This window comes from Trachurus trachurus (assembly GCF_905171665.1).
Source record: "Trachurus trachurus genome assembly, chromosome: 17".
Taxonomy (NCBI): Eukaryota; Metazoa; Chordata; class Actinopteri; order Carangiformes; family Carangidae; genus Trachurus; species Trachurus trachurus.
The window spans coordinates 5,760,211-5,787,104 of NC_139900.1; the positions used below are offsets into that span (position 1 = coordinate 5,760,211).

The 26,894-nt window shown below is 41.9% G+C and overlaps 1 protein-coding gene across 1 annotated transcript in view; it reads right to left on the reverse strand.

Moving 5' to 3' along the window:
* Positions 1-429: 429 nt before the first annotated feature.
* LOC311001036 (double-stranded RNA-specific editase B2-like) overlaps positions 430-26,894 on the reverse strand; it is a gene marked incomplete at both ends in the record, with an annotated part of 54,607 nt that continues 28,142 nt past the window's right edge. The window contains 9 exons of the mRNA XM_083991997.1: positions 430-591; positions 3,516-3,712; positions 4,706-4,887; positions 5,612-5,765; positions 7,137-7,318; positions 8,635-8,803; positions 10,675-10,792; positions 17,546-18,471; positions 19,777-19,863. Coding sequence (XP_083848123.1) covers positions 430-591; positions 3,516-3,712; positions 4,706-4,887; positions 5,612-5,765; positions 7,137-7,318; positions 8,635-8,803; positions 10,675-10,792; positions 17,546-18,471; positions 19,777-19,863 — 2,177 coding nt within the window. The remainder of the gene's footprint in view (positions 592-3,515; positions 3,713-4,705; positions 4,888-5,611; positions 5,766-7,136; positions 7,319-8,634; positions 8,804-10,674; positions 10,793-17,545; positions 18,472-19,776; positions 19,864-26,894) is intronic.

The window sequence follows — 26,894 nt, forward strand, 5'->3', positions numbered from 1 at the left end:
AGGGTTGATTTTCACTTTTTTGGATATGACGTCATTCCCGACTCCTAATTTCTGACTTTCTGAGGAAAATGGAACGAACCATTTCTCCAGTGAGTCAGGGCGCTAGCTAAGTGGTTACAGTGACGAGGTTTGCTAACATTTAAGCTAGCCGGAGAAGCTAGCATTAGCCTCCAGAGGTGCAGAATTTAAGCTATTTAAGCAGGTTACTCACTAAGATAAGAAATCTACTCAGTTTTTGCCTAAATCTGATTTTGTTTGTTTGCTTTGTGCTCATTTGCATAATAATCATTTGTAGCCTACTCTGTCTGCCCATCTTCACACTGTTAATAATTTATTTTGGACTTTATTCCACATGTAGCCTACTCCCAAAATAAAAATACATGAGCTTTACTCTGCTGCTCCATACTCAGCCTCCAGCTCAGTTGTGTTTCAATGACCCGGTTGTGGAGGTTTTCTGATCCACGTTCCCAAACCTCCAACCTGCAGAGCGCCGGTGAACTGCTGCAGCGCCCTCTGGTAGCACCCGGCCGCCATTTTGGCGCCGTAGTACGTCTCCGCTGTGATTCCTGCGCCCGATACCTGACCGTTCAACTGAAAAAAGGACAGAAACAGATGAGAAGGGTGGACATTATTTAACAGACAAAACAAGACTTCCATCTCAAACTTGCACAGTATCATTATTGTTTTGTTTCTTGTTACATAGATTGTTTGTCTTTTGATGTGCTTGTTTGAGACAAATAAAAATCAAATCAAATCAAAAATCTGTTGAGCTTTTCATTTTACACAGCAGATATTTTGCAGGTAAATGACCAGTCATCATCGTCATTATAATCAGTCATTAAAGGAGACATATTCTGCCCCTTTTCCACAAATTAAAATAGTTCCCAGATGTCTTAAAGACATGCTTCGGTCAAAATCCCCCAAGGATCAAACATCACAGATCTTTTCATCCTTTTTAAACAGCCCTGTTCAGAACGGCTGCTTTCAGTGTCTGTCCCTTTAAATGCAAATGAGCCACTGCTCACCAGGCCCCGCCCCCTTTTACAGGTACCTATAGAGAGCCTAAGCGGAAGCAGGAAGTAACGGTCACCATGGGACCTCAACTCTGAAAAACTCGCCATTCAAATGAACGGGACTGAAAATTTTATTTCGTGATCCGTTTGAATTGCGCCATGAGAAAAAAATATGTCCTCTACCTGTTTAAAACATCACGTTTCATCCCGAGAAATCAGCAGTTTGTTGTAAAGCTATTGTAGAATAAAATTCAGAAGTATCTGTAAGCAGAAAGACTACAAGTCGCGTAGGTGACGTCACACACCAAATGCCGCCCTTTCCCGTGTCAGTTGGTGACGTATTTTCTGTGGGACACAGATCTGTAGTCCGTGGAGCGGTCTTTACACAAAATACATTCTTCTGTTGCCGTTTTATGATAAACGGCTGATTTCTCGGCATGAAACGTGACCTTTTAAACAGGTAGAGGACATATTTTTTTCTCATGGCGCAATTCAATCGGATCACGAAATAAAATGTTCAGTCTCATTCATTTGAATGGCGAGTTTTTCAGAGTTGAGGTCCCATGGCGCCGTTACTTCCTGCTTCCGCTTAGGCTCTCTATACTCACAGATAGGGGTGGTATTATGCAAATTCAAAAACTAATGACGTCATTGTCAGACAACCGAGGGAATAACTCGTAAAACGACATGGACTTCAACCTCAGGAGCCTGAAAATTACAGATTTTTTTTGTCAATTCTCACATTTTGGGGGCCGGAAGGGAAAACAAACACCTAAATATATGTTAAAGAGCCTTCAAAAAGTTACATTTCCATAATATGTCCCCTTTAAAGATGTATTCCATTAAAGATGGTTGTCGGCAGAGAAGAAGGCCTCTGCAGAGCTGTTGAGTTTTGACACTAAATGACTGTTTTAATGTTCATGTAGGCCTACTCATATTTAAGACGACTGTTTGAAACCAGTCACAACCAATCGGTTCGTCCTGTGTCCAACGGTTCAAAGTTTGGGCAGAAAAATGTGAGAAACTGCATCACACATATTATGTTTTGTGTTTAACATAACAAGGAGCTTTGTTTTCCATCTCTACTGTGCAGCGCTTCCCTTCATGTTTAACTTCCAACTCATTATTTCTGCAGATCTCTTTGTCTTTGTCTTTGTCTCTGTTTCCGCTCTTGCTCAACATTTTCATCTCTAAATGTTTTTGCGTCGTCTCTTTCATGTGATATTAAGAGCAGCTTCTCTAACAATGATTCCAGCTGCTTCTGTAAATAATTACCACTCTGTCTGCCGCCATCAAATTTTAAATTTTGCCCAGCACAACTCTCTCAGCATTCATATTTTAACCTCACAGTGGAATTGAAACCTCGCTTTTAAAAGCCATTGTTGTAACGTGACAGTGTCTGATGACGATGTGATCGTCCTCGCGTGACGATGAATTAACATCTCAACTTATTGTTTTCTTTCATCACTAAAGAGTTATGACACTTATAATATGTGCACTTGAAATCTAGCTGAGTGCACGACTAATGCTTCACAAGTCCTTCAACTGTTAATTTAAATCAGCCAACCAGAAACAAGTTGCAGGAAGTAAAGTCACAGTCTCTGTGTCGCCACTGAAAGAAGTCCAGGAGGGTTTTTTGCAGAACATTATTATATCACAGTGAAGTTGACCTTTGACCCTTTGAGTTAAATTGTGTTTTATTTATGGTGCATTACATTTACGTTGGAAGTCGGAGGTCAGAATGAATCGATGTCACACTTTCCGGTTGAAAAACTAACATGGAAGTCGGAAAAATGGACAGTTAATAAAATAACGAATGAAAATAAAACAATTTCATACTTGTAAATGTTGATTTCAGTGCAAACAATTTATAAAGTATTTTTTTTAAAAAGCTGCACAAACTTACAACAGAAACATGTAACCTGCACAAAAACAAACGGGCCATTAGCCATTAGCCCTTAGCCACTGTCTGAGGTTTTTACACAAACAAACAGAGTAGGAAAATGTCCAGGAATAAGAACTGAGCAGTGCTATACATGTCTGACTTTAATGTGAAACAACTACCAGAGAAATAAAGTAAACAGTAAAATTACAGCCTGTTTGTTCACTGCTGTATATGCGAACACAGCCATCTTTAATTCTCATGTTGGGGTTTGTGCAATTCGTCTTCAAGGGGCGTTCAAGATTAAAACTCTAACTCAGAGCTCAGAAATTCCGACTTCTGAGTAAAACCTGAACACATCGTTAATGACTTTATATGTGTGTGAGGTCACAAGGTGCCAGAGGTGATTGAACTCCCTCCTAATGTTCAAGATATAATGTGTTATACGTGGCTGTTACTGAAACATAACGATCTTCTAATATAAAATGAATCTTTCTTATTCAGCACAGCGGCTCAGGAAGATCTGAGCTGCTGATTCTGTGTTGTGCAATCTGATTCTTAGTAAACAAACCGGGTGGAGGTCTGATGGAGACCATGAGGTTTTTCCTCCTCTGACCCACCTGCTGCTGCAGCTTCGCCCAGCGGACGAACAGCGAGCTCCTGCAGAGCCTCGACGGCCGCCCGCCGCCCGTCCTCCTCCCCGTGGAGCTGCTGATCTCCTCCACGCCGCCTCCGCCTCCATCTCCGTCGCCACAGCTCCAGTTCACGCTGACGTTCGGGGCCTTTCCCGCCGGGCGGACGTCCACGCTGCTCAGACCTGACGGAGGAAACCACGGGGAGGCGTTAGTCACTCTGACATCACACTGAGGTCACGCCCACGGTCGTTTAAACCTGACGAAACATTTGTTTTGAGATTCTGTCATTAAAGGAGCATTATCGCAAATTACAATTCTTTGTTCGGCCACTAGATGGGGCCGGTGGTGCAGCGTATCTGAAGTAAACATCCTACATACAGTAGCATGCCATTCAGGAGCGGCCGGGCCGGCTTGTCTCATAACAAAAATAAATTCTGCATTTGCTCCACAGACACTACACTGTTGGCTATATTTTGTATACATATAGTTATGGCTCCCCTCGACCTATTTATTGCATATTTCAGTTTTTTTTATTGCTATTACTGCTGTATTTGCGATAATGCTCCTTTAAAGGTCCAGTGTGTAATAATTAACAGGGTTTATTGGCAAAATCTGAATATATTTATATAAAATGTATAATCGCTATAAAATAAAATGTGTTTTCGTAGCCTTATAATTATTCTTTTATATATACATATAGGCCATCACACTTTATAATACATATGTAGCTTCCAGACCTGGGCAGTCTAACTGACCATATTTTTAATGAATGATTGCTGTGTATGTGCCTGGAGTATTTATCTGTCTGTTTTTATATTGTGTATTTGCTCTTTTATTGTTGTGTGCTGTTGGGACAAACACATTTCCCTCTTTCAGGATTAATAAAGTTAATTCAATTCAATTCAATTCAATATAACAAACTAGAATCTGAATGCTAGATATCACGGTTTTACTGGACCTTTAATTCTGTGTCAGCAGTTGAGTTGCTGACAACAACCTGTGTTTTCTAACAATGGTCTTTGAACTCAGACCAGAAAACTCTCATTAGTTCATCCTACTATGTGTGTGTGTGTGTGTGTGTGTGTGTGTGTGTGTGTGTGTGTGTGTGTGTGTGTGTGTGTGTATAATGGTTTGCACATATACAGACAGACACAATGCGACTCTGGGCGACGTACAGCCGAGCAGCAGCTGGCGGCGGCGGTAGGGGGGGGGCAGCTGCCTGACGGGGGCGAGGCGCCGCGTCAAGGCTCGGCCCAGCTGACCGGTGTGGCTCAGCGTCCCCACGGTGAGGCTGTGCAGGTAAACCGGCTCCACCAGGTGGGACAGGAGCGCCCCCTGCAGGCCCACCACGCTCCACCTGTCGAGACACGACACAGTTAAAGGGATAATTCAACATTTTGGCAAATTGGCCCATTGCCATAATCCCTATAGTCATAGCAGTAGGTTCGTTACCTTTAATTGTCGGTGCAAGCTGTTTTTAGAACGGCAGAGCAGGGCCGTGAGCTGTTCAGAGCTACGCTACGGAGGCTCATGGGATTTCTTGGTTTCCCTCATCAAACTCATCAAATACACAATCCAACAACTCCACAACGCTCTGGTGGACAAGTGGTGACCTGCACATTCACCACGCTATGAGATAATAACACAACGTTACCAGACAGAGTTGTTTTAGAGGGAAATACAGAGACTGCTTGCTGAAAAACTGTCCCTGAAGGCAACGCAAATCAGTGGTTTTGCGTGAATTTCCCTCTAAAACAACTCTGTCTGGTAACGTTGTGTTATTATCTCATAGTGTGGTGAATGTGCAGGTCACAACTTGTCCACCAGAGCGTTGTGGAGTTGTTGGATTGTGTATTTGATGAGTTTGATGAGGGAAACCAAGAAATCCCATGAGCCTCCGTAGCGTAGCTCTGAGCAGCTCACGGCTCTGCTCCGCCGTTCTAAAAACAGCTTGCACCGACAATTAAAGGTAACGAACCTACTGCTATGACTATAGGGATTATGGCAATGGGCCAATTTGCCAAAATGTTGAACTATCCCTTTAAAAGTTTGATTGAACACAACACGACACACACACTCACTTTGCCATTTTGTCGGTGCAGGACATGGTGACCAGAGGTTTCCTCGGCGACACGCCACCCCACTTCTGATTGGCTCTCCGTGCCGTGACGGGCAGCGTCCCCTCGCCGCCGTTCACCTTCACCCTCAGGTGACAGCGAAACCTCCTGTTCGGGTCTGACGGAGGAGGAGTCAGGTTACACTTAAAGGGTAATTGCTGTTTACAATCTGGACCTTATTTCTAGCATAAAATACGATCATTTACTCAGAGATGACATCATCCAGGTCAGAGGTCAGTAGGTCAAACTACAGACCCCGGATGTTGATAACAGGTCACCACGGCCTCAGAGGGGAATAGCACTAGCCTATCAGAACTAAATATTGGTGAATGAACGAGTTTCGTGGCAGATAATGTGTTATTTAGAGGCTGCATTCTGCTGCCTTGTAGACTCCATATACGCGCTTCTCGGCTGGAGCTAATTTCATCGGAACGACTTGTAATGACACCAAAGTTATCTGGGTGAGGAAATTATCGTATTTAATGCTAGAAATATGTATACTACCTACTGCTGTAACATGTTATGTCAAAATGTCATACGTAAAAGAATGTTATATCAAAATGCAAAAAGGGGGAAAAAAGAAAAAAAAGAAAAGATTATGATAAATATTTTTTCTTCTGTGGGTAATGGGGGCGGGACTAGATAAGCTTTTGCTTCTCCCGCTTTCCCTTTCGGCCATGTGAATTGTATTATTTGAACTTGGATGAAGTGTGATGATTTAAATTGGCATGCCCGAAATAAACAAATTGATTGATTGATTGATTGATTGATTGAGAAATAAGGTCCAGATTGTAAAAAACGGCAATTCCCCTTTAAATCATTTTGTAAAGTGTTAGTAATTTGTGGTAAAGTGAAGAAAATACCAAGAAATAGATCAGTAAATTCAAAGCAGTAATTATATATAACAGTGTTTAAGGTCAGAGGTCACCATGACGACATTGTTTCCTCCAGCTGTCGAGTGCTTCGTTAAGTTTTACTCCGTAACGACTCCGTATCTCACAGTGATTACACAACTACAACTTGGTGCCACCCTGAGTTCACCTTGTCTGTTATCTCCTGGTTTTTTCCTCACGTCACACAAAGTTTGTTCCAGTTTCACATCTTATTTTTTTTAGGTGTGTGATGCAGATTTTGCACAAATAATCAATAATATAAAGTGTGTAGAGTGTTTTAAATCAGAGCTGAGCGGTTTATCCGGTGTTGTCTTTGCACTTTGTGGCAAAACGTTTGAGCCTCGTCGACCGTGAATCTGCTGAAGCTACGTCACTGACGAAGAGGAGGAACTCAAGTGCAGCTGCTTAATGGAGCCCGGAGCTTCTGCTTTGTTATTAATTAATGTGTTTTATGGTGGATTTTCCTTCTTTTTTTTATAAATAAAAGAGCGTCCTCGGGGTCAGTGGGTTTGTGCAGCAGCAGAACAATAGATTATTAAAGACCATACAGTAAGAAGAAGAAGCTGAAAACGTGTCACGTCTTCTCTTTGTCTCACATGCTGACGAGCTCTCGTAGGGACAGTTGAGTCGAGCGTCTCCGCACGGCGACGAGCTGACGAACATGTGGAAGAGGACGCCGTCACGCAGCCGCAAAAGACCGCCACCACCGCCGCCGCCGCTGCAGTCGAAGCTTTTATCGGGCACAAAGATGGATCGTTCCTCTCCGTCTGCTGACTTACTTCAGAGAGAAAAGAAGAAGAAACACAACGTGTGGGAGAGAAAGGAGAGAAAACTCTGTCACTTTGTATCGATCAACAATTAATCAATCAATTACAAAACCAATTTTCATATTTATATATTATAAAAGACAGCAATAAGGATAATCAACAGGACTGATTATCGAGACTCAATAAACACATTTTTCATAAACCTACAGACCTTCAAATTCAATGATCTTTTGGACTATAAAACTGTTCAAATATGTATAAAGTAAATAATTATTATTTTTTATTATGCTTCCAGGTGGCGTCCAGAGGATGTTTCAGACTCGAACCAGTAGATATGAACTAAGAGGGACTTATGTGTAGACAAAAGCAAAGGTACGAACAAATGTGAAACAAAGATGTAGCTATGTCAATTAAAGGAGTCAATCAATGGAATAATCTAGAATCAGAAATAAAACTGTGTAACACACTTAACAGATTCAGAAATGTATTTAAAAATAATATCATTAATAAATATAAAACTGAATTATAAATACCAGTGTGCTCATAAACTGCCGTATGTAGAATATGCAGGTTTTTTGTTCTGTTAAAAAAATTTTAAATGAGTGAACAGAAAATGTTAATTTAAGAAGGATAGGCAAAATAAGATGATGCTTCAGCCTCTTATACCTTTTCGGTGTGCAAGTGCATTGTATTGCTTTGTTGTGTTTTTGTTTTTTATATTTGTTTTGTCTATACTTTTATATTTGTCTATTGTACTTGTTTTTACAAGACCGCAATAAACACTAAACTAACTCACTGACATTGAGTAATTGAGACTAAATCGTAAAGTTAGAGTTTGAAAAAAGCACTCAGTTGTAAGTTAATAAGTTGCACAGTTAAAAACTTTTCCACAACTGACAACAGTCGCCCAATAAATTCACTCTGAACCACTGATGACTGTTGATTTGTTGACAGTAAAATAAAGAAATACAACAACGTAGAATAGAAAACGATTCAATATCGTAAAGTCTGTCACAACAGGGTTTTTTTTAAGGATCAGTGATCAATAAATCATTTTCTTAATAAAGCACAGTCTGATTTATTGAACTTTAACTTTTTCATCTTCTACAAAATAGAAGTAAAAGAACTAAAAAGAAGTAAAAAGCAGATTTTAGTGTGAACTTTTCTCCTTTTAGACTCTCAGACTAAATATTTTGAGAACGCATCTCTGCTAATGAAATCTAAAACTGCAGCTGCAGCAGAAACAGGGGATTTTCAAAATAAAAGTCTCATGTTTTCATTTTGGATCGATGTACTGATGTAGTAGGTCGATGTCGTCGGTTCGTACCAGAGCAGCAGCTCCAGCTGAGCGTACAGGAATCGAACCAGCGCCCTCCTGCCGACCACTTCGGCGTGGCAGTCGGTGAGCGTCGAGTGGCGGTCGCTCACGTTGTCCGGGTCCAGACACTTGGTGCCGGTGGCCAGAGACACGACGCGGGCCGAGCCGAGGTCGAGGCCTGGAGCAACGAGACAGAAAGAAACGACGACTCGGATCAGAGCGAAGAAACGTTCAACACCACACGAGTCAGTCTGAGAACAAGAAAACAAGATCAATTTCATATTGCCTTTTAGATCCCCCCTCCTCCATCCATCCATCCATCCCTCCTCCATATTATTGTTAGTTATCATCATTATTATTATAACTATTATTATTAGTATTGTTGTTGAGACTATTATTATTGTTATTACTATTGATGAAAGCGTGACATCTCCCCCTTATCCCCCCCTTGTCTTGTTTTGTTCTTTTTTTGTTTTTTTCCCCTCTCATGACTTTTTTTTACTTTTTTCCCTTTTGCCTAATTGTAGTATCTATTATTATTACTAGTATTATTATTATTATTATTATTATTACTAATTATTAACAATTTTTTATAAATGTCACTATCTTCATAACTATCACTATTATCAGAATGATCTTTGTAACACTACAACTAATACCAGTTATACTCTCAAGCGACACACACACACATAAACCCACAAATGTTGTTTGTTTTTGTTTTTGTCCGTATCACTGTACTGTCTCCTATTTCACAATAAAAAAAAAGAAAAGAAAACAAGATGTCTGCTCTTTACCCCCCCAGCCCCACCACCATATCCCTCCACCGCGGCGCCGTCACGACCTGAACGTTAACCGGAGGAGAAGGGCTGATAAAAAGTGTATGACTGAGAAAAAAAAAAGAAAAAAGAAAGTGAAACAGGCTGTTGTGTTGCAATCTGGTCTCATCAAGGATTCACAGGACGGAGAGGACGACCGGGGGGCATCGGGGCATCGGGGCGGGGAGGGGGGGGCGACCTGAGGGAACTGGTGTCTCTGAGTCACACTGACACATTTTCACTCAGTCGCTCCTCGGCCTCAGACAAGACAAAACGTTTTCATACCAGCTCCTGAAGTGCTGCTGATCCCTGTAACTTCTTCCTCTTTCTGCTTGTACAGTGAAGCTCAGATGCCTTCCCTTTTTTTTTTTTTTACTTTATTTACCTCCAACCTTCTTATAATAATAACATGTTACTGTTGTAACATGTTATGTTATGTTACTGTTGTAACATATTATGTCAAATTGTCATAAGAAATTGTCATAAGAAAAAGAAAATGTTATGTCAAAATGTAAAAAGAAAAAGAAAAGATTATGATGAAGATAATTATTCTGTGGGTAATGGGGGCGGGACTAGACAAGCTTTTGCTTCTCCCGCTTTCCCTTTCGGCCATGTGAATTGTATTATTTGAACTAAGATGAAGTGTGATGATGATGATTTAATTGACATGCCCGAAATAAACAAATAAATAAATAAATAAATGAAGACACACACAACTGAGTCCTAATTCACATGTTGGATCCTTTGGAGCCGCGGTGCCCAAACTTTTTCGGCTTGCAAGCTACTTTTAAAATGGCCAGGTCAAAATGATCTGCCTCCATTATTCATGGGGGTAGATCACGCTGTTATCTGTGTGTATGCCATATATAGACTATTATATACTATATATATATTTAAGCAACATATCACGACAGGCCGTGGTATACGCTCATTATACCACGGCCAAGGGGCGTTCTTCAGGCGTTCTTCGGCCCGATGCGAAGCTGAGAGACGAACCTTAGGATTTAAGGTTTGTTTATTGTGATTTAAAGATGAAGAAGAAAATCATTAGCTTATGAAAACCTTCTTTGATGTTTTTAACCACATGGAGGTTTGCATTTGAATTTTGTTTATACCTTGGTATGAATGACAATAAAGGAATTCAATTCAATTCAATTCAAAAACAGATCAGAGATAAACAGAGAGTGAACTATGTAAATATAAACCAAAGTGTCTCCATCACTCACTCACTCACCTCTGGTCATCACGATTCCCGCCAGGACCTTGTGTCGGGCGTGCGAGGTAGAGAAACAGCTGTCTGTCAGCTCCGTGTATTTCTCTCTCACCAGGTGGAAGATGGACTCCGCGAAGAACTGCAGAAGAAGAGAAGGTAGAGACGCCGTTCATGACTTTAGTTTTTATTCATAATGATCCAGACCATAATGATCCAGACCAGAGGTTTTCACCAGCTGATTCGGTTTCAGTCACAGATTTTAACCTCAACATCTAAACTCCGACAGGTTCTGGAGCTATGAATCATGTCGTTTCTATTTAATTTACAAGTTGATTTATTGAAGCTTATTTATTATAGATGTATAATGGATAAGGAGAAAACATGTACAAAGTCTTTGTGGTCAGATTCAGGTCCCTGTGGTTCCCCACCTGTCCACCAGGGGTCCTCAGAGAGTCTCCAGCTTTTCACCTGTCCTGGATCTATTTTACATTTTAGAACTTGTGAACACGATAAAACAGCTGCAGAGCTTTTATTGTGACAGGTTTGGATTGGATTCAATGATTTATTCAATTGTAAAATAAAATAAAAACAAGACTTTGGGTGCTTGATTTTTGATAAATCTTTTCCCTTTATCTAATAGAAACAATCTCCTTTTGATTAACATGTTACGAACTCATCGTTTGTCAATTAAAACCTGCCACTGATACAGTCACGGTGGATGCAGCCATTTTTCTGGGATTTGAAAAAAAACAAACCAATAAATAGTTAGTTTCAGTTTATTTCGGACATGTAACAAAGAAATAAGAAACAATACAGTAATGGACAGACATAACAAATAAATACTTCACAAAGTCAACACGTGAAAAAATAATAATTGAAAATGAAAATAATTTGATTTGATTTTTTTGTGGGAAGTGGGAAGAAGTAAAACTTATTTACTCCCACCCCTATTCATGCTTCCTTGATAGCTAAGTGAATGTTGTTGTTTTTTTACATAAATACATAAAATAAACAGTATAAACCAATATTTCTTGGGGTTTATCTTGACAAATTGTATTGAATATCTGTAAATTGGATAGTTATTTTCCAATATCAACTCATCTTTATGGCTGCACACAGAGAGGACCGCCCCTTTATGTCGTTCTCTCTCCTCATTGGATGAAGGTTGTAGGATACAAGGAAAGTTTTCTCCTCGGCTTACAGCAGAGCAGAGTGACTGACAGACCTGTGTTTCAGACCAAACACTCTATAGAAGTGATTGCCGTCGGAAGATATAACTATTTAAGACTTATATTAACACAAATATTCCGGTTGTTTAGGGCCACAGCCGTTAGGTGGGGGGGCCACATGATCAGAAAGGTACCGGGGTTCATCAAGTCATTTAAACATCCTGAGGTCTGCATGTGCACGCTATGAGCTTTATATGTAATGTGAAGTCAATATTCAGCTTCTTTTATCTCACATTTGAGACATTTGGTGAAAATGGAATGGCAGAATGACAACATTTGTGCTCAAAAAGCAATCTTACTAAATTTCAGTTTAGACTTGTTTTCTACACTTACGTATATAGGATTACTGTATTCATATCCTATTTCAAGCACCAAAACAGTTCATTCTCATGACTGAAGGAGTGTTTTCACAAGGGATTTTAAATTTTTCAAAAAGCAGACCTCAAATTTCCAGCATTTGGCCTAAATTAATTCTTTATACAGTTTTCTAGGACAAATTGGCCTCAGTGTGCTTACAGCGGAGGTTCTAATATTTAGACATAAAACACTTGAGTATTGTTACATCTGCAAGTATCTTAAAAAGATAAATTTAAGAAAATATGTAAAAGTCGAGAAAATGGCCTCAAACCTCAGAGGGCATAAACATGTCTGTATTCAGTTTTAACCAGTGATTTGGTGTTTGCGCTTAGAGTGCAGGGCCACAAACAAAAATCTTGTTTAGGGGGGCCACCAAAATCCTAGGGCCGGCCCTGGTAGCGAGTCACAAGTCATGTAGATCACAATTACCCCAGAGCTTTTTAATGAAGGTAAAAATGCAGCATAGCCACTGGAGAAATCCTGCTTAGTTCCTCTTTAATGATCCTGACAGTAAACCCGAGTTCACTGTGACGTCTTATTTTACTCAGATGATGAAAACAAAACACACAGAGAAAAACTTTCAAACAAAGTCTGAGAGTGGAGGCGTCAGTCTGGACCACGACGACGTGGACTCTGACAGTCTGTCAACGACGGCCCAGAGTTTTCTCCCTCCAAACTCCTCCAGTCTGAGCAGCAGGAGGAGGAGGAGGAGGTGCTGCATCGCTGCTGCTGCTGCTGCTTGTCAAAATACACCTAATTATATTTTTAGAGCAGTGTCACTCTGTTGGCAGACCTCAGGGAGCTACAGGTACAGTTTCCATATGCAGCACCTGGGTTCAGGTAAATGTCAGCAGCAGCAGAAGCAGCAAAACAAAACGCGGCGGCTGCGGTGGGTTTTAATAGCAGGAGGATCGGTGAAGCTTCTGAGCAGCTGATGTAAAAATATCAGCCGAGCTCAGTGTTCTCGTACCATCAACACGACGGCTGGATCTGTGAGAGGAAATGAATGAGTCGACCTCTTCTCTCCGGAGTCGGGAGGAAAGTAAAGGAAATATTTGAGAGTCTGGACTGAGCCCGGTCGACGCTGCAAATAATTAATGTTGGATAAATAAATTCATATGAGATCAGTGGGTAAACTATGAACTACAGAACTCCACTGATTGTCCGAGCTTTACACAAACTTGTCCTGCGTTAAAATGATCCAGAGGTCGTGTTTTTATGGAGCTTTAATGAGAGTAAACAATCAGATTCATCACAACCTATTTATGTAGTTTAATGAGCATAAAAGCTGAATTTATTGAACATAAATTCAAACAGAGTCTGTAGTTGTTCCCTAGGTCTTTATAAAAATAGTGGCAGCTGTAGTTTTTTAAGCAAATGTCACTCACATCGTTAGTGAAGCCAACGAGCTCCTCACTCACTGTTACAGCAACTGGACGTCGACATGTGACAGTCAGTCTCAGTGCAGCTCCAAACTGGACGTGACTGCACTAAGAAATGATGGAGGTGATATTATTGTGTGGTAGGTTCAGGTGCAACAGGAAAACTGGATTTTCTTAAAGGGATAGTTCAACATTTTGGCAAATTGGCCCATTGCCATAATCTCTATAGTCATAGCAGTAGGTTTGATGCCTTTACCTCTTGTTTTAGAGGTAAATGCAGAGACTTCTTGCTGAAAAACTGTCCCTGAACACAACGCACATCAGCTGTTTTGCATGAATTTCCCTCTAAAACAACTCTGTGTGGTAACGTTGTGTTATTATCTCATAGCGTGGTGAATGTGCAGGTCACAACTTGTCCACCAGAGCGTTGTGGAGTTGTTGGATTGTGTATTTGATGAGTTTGATGAAGGAAACCAAGAAATCCCATAATGAGCCTCCGTAGCGTAGCTCTGAGCAGCTCACGGCTCTGCTCCGCCGTTCTAAAAACAGCTTGCACCGACAATTACAGGTAACGAACCTACTGCTATGACTATAGGAATTATGGCAATGTTTAACTATCCCTTTGAGTTTGGCTTAAGCCTTTAGGACTCAAATGCTGCAATTTGTGTCTAAAGTCCGAAACTTAGGTCGTATTTTTAGATTCGATGGGACTTTAACGACCTGAGCGTCATTAAATCTGCAGATTTTACTTCAGGTTCGACTCGAGAACTTTAAGTTTTTCTGAACTAACTCACAGAACAACGTGAGTAGGTTCAACTTTAAAACATATAAATAGAAAATTTTCTAAAACGTAAACAAGCACAAAGCTAAGCAGCTTAGAACATGGATGTTTCCCAGAGGAGGCGGAGGAGACCAAAACAGAGCAATAAGAGGACGAGTGTTACTCGCCACCAGTGTTGTAATGTAACTAAGTAAAAATACTTTGTTACTGTACTTTTCACATATCTGTACTTTACTTCGTTATTTATATTTTTGACAGCCTTTACTTTTACTCCACTACATTTTCTAAATAAAATATGTACTTTTTTATTCTGATACATTTCCCTTAACCGTCTTCGTTACTCGTTACTACAAAATAAAAGTTTGTAGTGGATGACGTAATGCCTGTTTGTTGTCATATGGCTAATGGCTCCCTCAACACGTATCCCCCCGCCCTCAGGGATAAAACATGAATGACCATGAGTTTTGATACTGAAGTACAGCTCATGTCAGGTACTTTTAGGACTTTCACTCAAGTAATAGGTCCAAAAGGCGACTTTAACTTCTGCTAAAGTCATTTTCTGGTAAGATACTTGTACTTTTACTCAAGTAGCCTATCGCTTTCAAATATTACAAGACTGCTCTACACTGTCAAACACTGTGTCAGACACTGCGTCAGTTTATTCTGCTCCAAACCAGCTAATGCACCTTTTATTCTGGATTTTAATAATATCAAAGCCAGAAGACTGAACTCTCTCTGCACATGTCCACCTACCAGAAAAATCTATGACCAGGCATTCATATATATATATATATATATAGTTTTTTTTTTAAATGTCTTGTAGGAGTGAGCAGTAAATTTATCTTTTAATTTCTTTTTTTTTTTGTGGTCTTTTTTTAGTGAAACTGCTCGGTGTTTTCTGGATGACAGTGGCACAAGGTCGTGTGTAATGAGTGTGTTAAACAATTATCAGTCAGATTATTATGCTCTTCACACCGCCTTCCCGCTCTACCTCAATCTCCTTGGTCTGCTGCCGCTCCTCCTTCATCCCTAATGTGGTGTAATGATGTTCATTAATGCGTCACACCGCCTGACAGACAGTTCATATTGAAGGGGGTGTGTGTGTGTGTGTCAGTGTGTGTGTGTGTGTGTTAGATGATGAGTTGGAGGTGCTGTGAAAAAAAAAGGTCCTCTAGACAAAGAAGAGGAGAAAAGCTGCTGCAAATTGTTCACTCATTAAGTTTCAGTGTGTCTCAGCCTGCAGCGGCGGAAAATCGCCTTTTTGTTCAAATTCAGCACATCGATATCTTTTTTTTTCCCCTCGTCCAAAATGTTGCTGTTGCATCTTCCTCTCCCCAGATTCCCCCGAGGGTTTAATAAAGCACCTACATGTCCGTCTTTCTAATATACCTTTGCATATTTGAATGACGGCGTGTGTCTGCATTGGTCGTGTTCAGATGTTCCCAGGAGACAAATCTTCTTGTCTTCATAAAGCTCGACAGCGAAAGACGAGGAGGGGGACGGGGGGGGGGGAGGATTCTGAGCGGCCTCCGATACATAATGAAGTTGTTTAGATGCTGCAGACGGGCGTACAGGACACCATCCGGCTCTCAGGCCTCGGGACATGATGGTCATGCTGATGTGCGGCACACTCCATTTGGTAGCATACGGCACACCTCAGACCCATTTATCCAGATCATTTAGGAGAGCGGTTGAAAGCCGAGGAGATGAGGGACAAATTCAGAGCCGCCGCTTGAAGCTGACTCATGTCGTTTCCAGGTGAAAGGGAAACACGTGAAGGACGCTGAGGCCACAGGCTGGACCTGGAGGTAAACTCACTTTTAATTCAGTTTCCTGCAGAATCCTGATCACAAACAAGAAACAAGACAGTTTTAATGTGATCCTTTTTATTTTTTTTATTTTGTATTTTTCTTTGATTTGTTGAATCTTTTCAAGCCTCCAGGAGAAAAACTATTTCTCTTTCTTCACTTTTCATATGCAACCTGTACCAGGGCTAAAGTTCAGTCCACTCTAAATGTGCCACAATCAGTATTTGGGAAATTTAGACAGACATTAGTTTCATTGTTTAGCAAACCAATGCAAAGGATATCTAAAATCAAAAAATCTAATTCAGCAAGGGCCTAAGCCAGTGTGTCTTTTACACCCCATTTACACCTGACATCAAGAAACAGTCTCAGTATTTACACCAGGCATTAATATGCGTCTCCAGTGTCCATAGTGAGACTTTGCGCAGGTGTATTAAAAAAGATAAAAGAAAATAAATAGTAGAAGTATTTCCACCCATGTAGTTGGGGATACAGGCCACATTATGTGGTCGCAATGTGTCGCTGACCACCTTTGGAGGTGGTTTGGCCGATCGGCTCTGTTAAATTGTAATCCGATCACTGAAAGGCATGTTAAAGGGATAGTTCAACATTTTGGCAAATTGGCCCATTGCTGTAATCGCTATAGTCATAGCAGTAGGTTTGTTACCTTTATTTGTCGGTGCAAGCTATTTTTAGAACGGCGGAGCAGAGCCGCGAGCTGCTCAGAGCTACGCTACGGAGGCTAATGGGATTTCTTGGTTTCCCTCATCAAACTCATCAAATACACAATCCAACAACTCCAAAACGCTCTGGTGGACAAGTTGTGACCTGCACATTCACCACGCTATGAGATAATAACAGAACGTTACCAGACAGAGTTGTTTTAGAGGTAAATTCATGCAAAACCGCTGATGCGTGTTGCCTTCAGGGACAGTTTTTCATCAAGCAGTCTCTGTATTTCCCTCTAAAACAACTCTGTCTGGTAACGTTCTGTTATTGTCCCATAGCGTGGTGAATGTGCAGGTCACAACTTGTCCACCAGAGCGTTGTGGAGTTGTTGGATTGTGTATTTGATGAGTTTGATGAGGGAAACCAAGAAATCCCATTAGCCTCCGTAGCGTAGCTCTGAGCAGCTCGCGGCTCTGCCCTGCTGTTCTAAAAATAGCTTGCACCGACAATTAAAGGTAACAAACCTACTACTATTATGACAATGGGCCAGTATGCCAAAATGTTGAACTATCCCTTTAACGCCAGGTGTAAACGGGGGTCATCAAGTTAATAAAGAAGCATCCTTGCGTTCCCGTGCTGTGTGGTGATAGCAGAGAAGTTCCTACTCACCTGAGGTAGCTGGTTTCTGGCTCTGCTGCTCTGGAGGCCCATCACCTTCCTCTCTGGTCCCAGACTCACGTTGTAGAGGGACTGCAGGGCGGCGGCGGCTGCCTGGGCCTTCGCCAGCCTCTTGCTGTGCCCGCAGCCCTCAAACACTCGGCCCTCCACCCTGACCACCATGACGAAGTTCCTCGTCAGCCGGCCGTGGACTCTCTCCGCCAGGCACATGTACCTGAGTCCTGGTCGCAGCTCGTTGAGCAGCGCCACCGGGCTGAGGTGCTCGAGGAGCGAAGTGCTGAGGGCTCGTCTTTTTGGATTTGTGGAGGAGATCAAGTCCAGTGTGAGCTGAGCGAGTCGTTTGTGGTTGTAGATGCTGGAGAAAACCTCCGTCTTTGCTGCGCTGCAGTGCAGGAGGTCACAGTTAAGCAGGAAAGCATCATGGATGTCCAGTTTATCCGCGGTAAAATCCATAGGAGTGCTGGCGAAGTTCCCCACGGCGGCGTGAACCTGGGAGGCGTTTGGGAACTGGATGAACGAGCGGAGAGCCAGCTCTGCAGCCCTCATCTTGGCCTGCTTCTTCGTCGGCCCCCGGCCCTCAAAGCGGAGACCGTTGACCTCCACGCCTACAGAAAACACCGGCGCGTGCAGTGGGCCGGTCTTTGAGATGATCTCGTACTGCAGCCCCGGTCGTAACTCGTTCAGCTGCACCACGGCGTTCTTCTGCGTGACGGCCCAGGCGGCTCGTTTACAGGTCAGGTGGCTTTGGTAGAGCAGCTGGTCCTTCCCATCCACCAACGGCTGCTTCCTCTTCAGGGCTCTCGGTCCGTGTCTGGGAAAAGTTGTGCAAAAAGTTGATGGATGATACTTTCGTAGTAGATCGCAGTCCACCTGGATTTTATCATCCTGGTTCTCCTTCACCTCCAAGCTGCTTGTACCTGGTGACAGATGAAGGACCAATTTTGTTAGAGTCTTAGCCTATATGTTGGCAGGTCAAGGGTTAACCTGGATATGTTCACAGGGTCTAGACATTATGTGCAAAAATAGTTTGTAGTCTGTGATTTATGTCGATTATATTGAGGCTGTAATGGAGAGTCGTATTGATTCAAGAAGCTATTTCTGAGTTTGGCCATTGCTACATTGCAAGCCTGCGTTAGCATTAGTAGCTGTATGAGCTGTATGCATCAGTCTAGAGGAAACATTGTGAGTTCGGTGTCAACAAAACAAAATATTATTGCTTTACTTACAAAGAGCTGTTTGAGGCAAAGGTGGAAGTCAACTCGTTTTCAAATGTTTTTAGTTTGATTCTTGTATTGAAGTTAGCATGCTAACTATAGTTAGCCCTAGCCTTATTAGAGTGACTCCAGCCCTCCGGTCCGTTCAGAGGTTGTTATGAACTTTTGTCTTGTAAAAAAAAACAATGGTCAAAGTTTTTGTCAAGTGGTGTGCGCTCTTGCGTTCACGCGATGCACGCAATGCACGCGGACGTGACTTGCCACAATGACGTCGTTTCGGGTAAACTCTGGACTCTATATCCCTTCAGGACACTTGGATTGCACTGGACGAGCAGATTGGATGAATATTTCAAGGTTTTTGTGTAGTTTTATGGACCTGTTTGTGTCGGGCACGATGCATGCGTGAATCGCGTGAATCGCGTGAACACGAGAGCGCGCCCCAGGCAAATTCAATACAGGACTGTTTAGGCTGTAAAAACGTCCTAAATGACGTAATTTCCAGTAAACTCTGGACTATATACCTTCAGGACACTTGGATTGCAGTGGACGAGCAGTGAAATGGTTTTTGTGTAGTTTTATGGACGTTTTTGTGTCAGGCCCTATTGACTCTCATATAAAGTTTTCGTTGGACTACGAACCGGCCTCCCGGGTCTCCAGATGCACTTTGAGGAATAAATAACTACTCCGGAGTATTCATCAGCATGAGGGTGAGTCAATAATGACTGAATTTCATTTTTTTTCAACATTACCATGATGCTAATGTGGCTAAAAATGTAACCTAAGTACCACCTGACTGGATTTCAAGGTGAAAGCTTAATAAAGAGTTGATATCCTAAATATAACACCTAAAATAATCATTATACTGTGAAGGCAACAGACTGTAATCCATTGTGTGTTTTGGTGACTTGGCCTTATGCTACCTTCATGGTCATGGTAATCTGTCCATAGCAACACAACAACACAGAAAATAAATATTTACTAAAGTGCAGGGAGGAAAAATAGCTTTACTTGAATTGTCTGCATCTTCAGCTGATGATGCTCCAGCGTCCCAGCGCCTTATGGGACTGATGAGGGTTGATAACACGTCGCTTCGTTCTGAAAAACAAAATCACGAATGCATGAAATGATTGAGCATTTTCTCCACAGCATGGCACCACGGCGTTGTTGCTACGGTGTCATAAGATACAGATTTTCCCCATCATGTACTTTACACTAAATAAAACAGCTCGTCTCTCCGATTCTTACCGAAATGAGCCTGAATTACAGTCGTGTTTCTGAACATCTACACTGCACAGTTTTATATTCACTCCCACCCGTGGAAGTAATGAAATGGACAGCGGTAAACACATTCATGGCGATAGTGCAAACCTAACATGCGAGGTTGGGGTTGAATTCCCACTAAAAAAGACTGGAGAGAAAACAAACAGACGTTCAGCTCGGGGGTAATTGAAAGGTGTCGGTGATAAGGACGGAGGTTTTCGGACCAGGAGGCGTCGAGGGGTTTAGACTGAATGAGAAGCTTTGTCTTATTAACCCGGTCACACAGGTTTTGAATCAAACACAATCGCTTTTCATTTGATTTCAACAGATTTGGTCAGGCGTTCAAGGGGTTTAATGAAAAAAACATTATTCTCAGTGTGATCGCTGTTTTGCAGATATATAAGGAAATGTCACACCGTTTTATTTTGTTGCACGTGATCAGGTTTCTCCATCTTTATCCACGCACGTCTTTACTTTTCTAAACCTGAAAACTCACATGATTTTCATCTCACTTTGTCACTGCTTTCACATAACAGAAGGATTTTAAGACACTGGTGGTTTCCCAGGGAAGTAGTAACTATTTCACATGACCGTGGTGTCTGGCAGATGTTCTTCAGACATGTCTGTGTTTCCTCTAAGGCCGGAAGAAGCATCCAAGACACCGAATCTGCATTATTATTCTTTTGTTGTTGTAGATCAAAAGGTGATGCTGTCGTTGGTCGTTCACGTGTGCACAGAAGGTAAATTCAGGATTTTTCACAGCTCAAATACATCACAGTAATAAATTCCAATCCTACATGGATGTGTCTTGAACTAGACGAAAGTAACTCTGGAAATTATTGATTATTCTGCAATAAAACTCCTCAAAACTATATGAACACACCATCCCTCTTTATGTGGAGACCTTTCCTCGCTGCTCCAGACTCGACAACTTTACCGCATTATATTATTTCCACATCCCCTGAGTTTGGGATTTGGCCTCAGGATAGCCGAGCACTGTAACCGATCATCTGCTGATCCCTGTTGGCCCCCGAAACCACTGACCCCATTTATCCCCATTTAGATTTATCTGGTGCCCTGTCACCATTTAACAGCTTTTGTTCAGCAGTGCATGTGGGGCAGAAACCACACACACACACACACACACACACACAGAGGGAACAACAGGCTCGAGTGGCCAATTATATTTGAGGTCTACTGTATATAAAATATTAATGCACCCACTGCTGGAAGTATAAATATTATGAATCAACATTAAAACAAAGCAGAATTTTGAGACACGTCATTATTCATTGTTAAGGCCATAATTATCTGTATACACTGGTGTTCGAGCTGCACTTGTTTTCACAACATAAACACATTCTGTAGCATTTTGGGTTGAAATTATCCACTTTTATTTTACACCCTTGCAACTACTGTAAAATTTGATATTTATCCAAGAAATTATAATATTTGCTAAAAGTTGCTTTTAAACTAAAAAGAAAAAAAATACATTGGTATAAAATAACTTTTACTTATTGAATAGTTTGTTTTTGATGAAATACACATTTTTTTCCCCGACTTCCTGTTGGATTATTTTACCGCCCGTTTGGCCTGTTTTTACCCATAGTGCCCGGCGATTCTGGAGGGCACTGCAATGCAAACTAAAAGTCATTAGAATAATGAAGAGTGCAGACTAAACTGTTCTGCATTAACCTTGCACCTTGCAGTTATATTAGGCGTGTGATGCCATTAAGTGGTGGGTTGATATGAGCGGGAGCTGTGAGATGGGATGTGAATGTAATGATGTGAGTCTGGAGCTTCTGAAGGCAGCGGCAGGTGCACGTTGGAGGTGTTTTAATGACCTGCATCATCACGGCTAATGGGGCCATTTATTTTAGGACGAAAAAGATAATAACTGTGTTTGTCTTTGGGTTTCATCGGCTAAGCCCTCGCACCTTCTCACACTTTACGTCATTTTTACTTTTCCATTCATCTCGCACTCGATTTCCCCCCTTACTTGTAGAGACACTCAAGCACACACACATACACATGCGCACATGCTCAAGTAGCACTTCATTAACTCACACCCATTTGTGAATTGCAGTATTACACTCTGCACATGATTTAACTAGAGGTTACCCAGGTTGCAACATGACAAATTGTTGCCTTAATTTACCTGTAATCTGCAAATCTGCAGAACGAGTTTGTGCAACAATTTAGAGACGAAGTTGCAGCAGCCATGTTGACGTGCAGATGGTGCAGAGGTTTAGAAGACAGTGTGTTAGACTAGTGTGTCCATCCATGTGCTTATTATCATATCATGTTGTCCATGATTGACCTCTGAATGCAAATTATGATTTTACTCATGAATGTAAATTACATTTTTGTGATTTTTCTGTCACGTGAAGCAGAATCAAAATTTTCCAAGCGTCATCTCAACATTGTAGTTGTAAGGAAAAAACTCAACGTCTGCTGAACGTCACAATGTCTGTCACAGAGTGCAATCCCAAAACAAGCAGCCTCAGTAGTTTGGTAACCAATGACCTGCAGTCCCATCACATCAGCCACAGCTCCTCTGTAGGTGGTGTGGTTGGCGGTCGTCGTTAGGGGTGATGATGCCTGATTAATTACTTCAACTCTTGGGACTCCTGGCGGGTCGTACATTTTGGCTGTTTGAGCAGCTCCTCGTGGCTGCAGGCAGAAGAAAACTGAGATTGTTTAGATTTTACTGGAGCAGAATTGTAGATATTGTAGCTGAGACATAAATCCAAACGTACGTTGCTTCATTACTCTTTTTCAGTTTCTGTTCCTAATAGAACTGCAGCGAGTCACACACACCTTTCACTCTATTGTACACAGTAACAGTCCGTATATTTATTGTGCACTGTGCCGATTAAAGCTTCTAGTGTGAGTTATCACAATACACAAGATCAGCATCATTGTGCGATGTGAGCCTCCTCATCTGCAATACAAGAGCTGATCGCTGTGAGCAGGGTTTGAACCTGCGCGGGGAAACCCCATTGGATTTCAAGTCCAACGCCTTAACCACTCGGCCATCACAGCTGTGAAGAGCAGCTGTATGAAGATGGTAAGAGACGTAACTGTAACTGTAAGTGACTTAAAGGACGAGGTGCAACCAAAGCACAAGATGCAGAATATGAATTATCCAGTCTTGAGTGAGTAGTGTTCATTCACACAGATGTTAATGTGATGCACAGGTAGACGCCATCACAGCTTCCACCTGTGACACACAGAACCATCTGCTGCTACACATTTCACTTTCAACCTTTCCTGACTAATTTCCTGACTAATAAAGGCTTCACTGATCGCAAACAGTGCAAATAGATACAATAAATAAAAAACATTAAAAAGTGCTGAGGAGTACTCATGCTTTACAGAACATCCACTTGGAGCCAAAACACTGTAATTCTCTGGACGCCGAGTGAATGGAGACAAAAGAGCCGTGCAGGAATGAGAACAGGAAGCGTGCGTCACTTTATATTATTACAGTGCTTGTGTTTATCAAACCTTAGAAGCAGAGTTTCTCCATCCAGCCACTGTTAATGAACCTTATTTAATAGAATAATGAAATTAGGCATGGCAGGGGGGAAGAGAAAAAGCTCCCGCTCGCTGTCCGGTGTGTGTGTGCGGTCTGACAGCTGTGGATAATCTCATTTGCTAAGCGTAATTAATGGCAAGCGGGTTTCATTTACTTGTAATGTGCACTGTCTTTTCTCAAGGGCAAAGAAATATGGAAACTTTCAGCAATAATTTCTCTATCGAATGCTTCGTTATTAGTAATGATATTTGCAAGCATGGAGGTTTGGGTTAATATTTCCTCACTCCACACAGCAGCAATTTCTTACTTATTACTTGTGATCATTTACTATCCTGGTGTGTAAATAAACCTGAACACAGTAGATACCAAACTTTAAGGAATTTCTGCAACAAAGTCAACTTCTATAGAAATGTTTGGCCTACCTTACACAAGCTAAAGCAAAGGAGCGACTCTGGAGATCCGACAGGGACTCCAATCACAGGTTATAAAACTGCTCAAAGTGACGCTTAATATTTAATGCAAACTGTAGAAAAAGCCTTTCTGATGCTTCCTGGGAATGACATCATGCAACGAAAATCCGTGCTGCCTGTACTGGTAAAAGCCTTCATGCAGCCTTCATGCCTGAGCCATCTTTTAATCAAATTTGGGTCTTTTGAAAACGAGGTTGCCGTCGTTCCTGTTCACTTTGATTTTAATGACCCACGCTGTGGCACACGGAAGTGGGTGGAGATCTGCATGTAGTTACAGTTTCCTTTGATTTTTCTTTCCTTTTCTTCATTTGAAAAGTCATAGTTCATACATGTTGAGAAGCTGTGATGGCCGAGAGGTTAAGGCGTTGGATTTGAAATCCAATGGGGTCTCCCCGCGCAGGTTCGAACCCTGCTCACAGCGATGACTGTGCCTCACCTTTGGCAGAAAGAATCAACACTTTTCACTTACTATTTTGTATTGGCTCCATTAGCACTGCTCGGCTGGACTTGACTCCACTTGTTTCTTTTTCATTTTTCACTAGGGACAGTACTTGGTACCTCTACCAGGTTCCAGTCGAGCTGAGCCGATACTAAAAAGTGACGCCAGCCGATACTAAAAAGTGACGACGCCCGATTGTGTATTGTCACTGGAAGAGTCATGAGCGCAAAGTCCGACAAGAATCAAACTACTTTTAAAAACACACCAGCAACAGCGCCCACTGATCTGTACTGAGACTGTTGTTATTCTTTCAAGTGAGTTAAATGGCTGCTGTGCAGAAAACCACGAGCGTGGTCTGAGGATGAGGTGTGAACGAGTATGTTTGGAGCTGAAGAGAGGCTCGACCATAGCAGCCGTGCTACTACGACCCCGCCCATGTTGAGGAGGAACTCTGAAGTACTCAGTTGTAATGGGAAATGAGTCGAGTCAAGCAGAGCAGAGTAGTGCTGTAACTGTGTAATCAAAAAAGGCTGTTTGTGGACCTTTGTGATTGCCAGTCCAGCTATGACAATCGCAATATTATTAAAATTAATTAAATTTATTATTATTATTATTATTAATATTAGTTGGACTAATGTGTTTGCATGTAGTTTAAATGACCAGTTAAAGTTGGACTGGTACATCATCATGTTTAACAAATGACATACCACTGTGAGCAGGGTTCGAACCTGCGCGGGGAGACCCCATTGGATTTCGAGTCCAACGCCTTAACCTCTCGGCCATCACAGCCTTACAAACAGGTATGTCTTTAATTTTTGAAGACATTTGTCTTGTCATCCAAAAGACTTTTACAGCACTCACAGTGATGACCGATACTGACTGACTGATCTCAACAGGTTTTGTGCTGTGATGGCTGAGAGGTTAAGGCGTTGGATTTGAAAACCAATGGGGTCTCCCCGCGTAGGTTCAAACCCTGCTCACAGCGATAACTGTGCCTCACCTTTGGCAGAAAGAAGCAACACTATGTCAACACTCTTCACTTACTATTTTGTATTGGCTCCATTAGCACTGCTCGGCTGGACTTGACTCCACTCGTTTCTTTTTCATTTTTCACTAGGGACAGTACTTGGTACCTCTACCAGGTTCCAGTCGAGCTGAGCCGATACTAAAAAGTGACGTCAGCCGATACTAAAAAGTGACGACGCCCGATTGTGTATTGTCACTGGAAGAGTCATGAGCGCAAAGTCCGACAAGAATCAAACTACTTTTAAAAACACACCAGCAACAGCGCCCACTGATCTGTACTGAGACTGTTGTTATTCTTTCAAGTGAAGTTGAAATCCATTGGGGTCTCCCCGCACAGGTTCGAACCAAGGGGGCAGTTGTCGGTCTGAGAAGTGAAGCTCACTTCCGCGTTCAAAAAACTGCAATCCCCTCGGATTCCTCTGGGGGCTGGTGTCAGAAGGGAGCATTCCCCATAGACCCCCATGTTAAAATCGCCGATTTTACATCCTCAATAAACATGTTAAAAGCCTGGTGTCAGAACGCTTTTTTGTCTCAATCGATAGTTTCTACCCCCGCACACACTCTGAGGGGGGTGAATTTTTTGCCAGTCAAGCTATGACAATCACAATATTGGTTGGACTAATTTGTTTGCATGAAGTTTAAATGACCAGTCAAAGTTGGACTGGTACATCATCATGTTTAACAGATGACAAATCGCTGTGAGCAGGGTTCGAACCTGCGCGGGGAAACCCCATTGGATTTCGAGTCCAACGCCTTAACCTCTCGGCCATCACAGCTTCATGAGAAGGGGGAATCATGATGAGAACTACAGATGCAAACACAACAAAAGGCTTCTGTTTTTGAGGACTTGTGCTGAGGCGAGAAACAAACTGACAAATCAACTAATTTCAAGCTGTGATGGCCGAGAGGTTAAGGCATTGGACTTGAAAATATGAATGACACTACAGCTTTTTCTTTTGTTACGCAGTTTGTTCGATTTACGAGTTAAAATCTGGGAAGTGCTGCCTTTTGGGTCAAGATCAAGATGCTCCAGTTCACCTGTGAGAACTTTAATTTAGCACAGTGTCAACTAGACCAATGTACTCTTAAGGACCAGTTGAAGTTGGACTGATCTTTACAAATCCTCACAGTTCTTAAATGGCTAATGTCCACAACTCTGTGAGCAGGGTTAAAACTTGCACAGGGAAACCCCATTGGATTTTGAGTCCAACGGCTTAACCTCTCGGCCATCACAGCTTCGCAAAGCGTTCATAAAATTTCTCTTCTATAGACCTCTTCTGCATTTAAGGACTCCTGGTGATGACAGATACTGACTGACATACCTGCAGGTTCTGAGCTCTGATGGCCGAGTGGTTAAGGTGTTGGACTTGAAATCCAATGGGGACTTCCC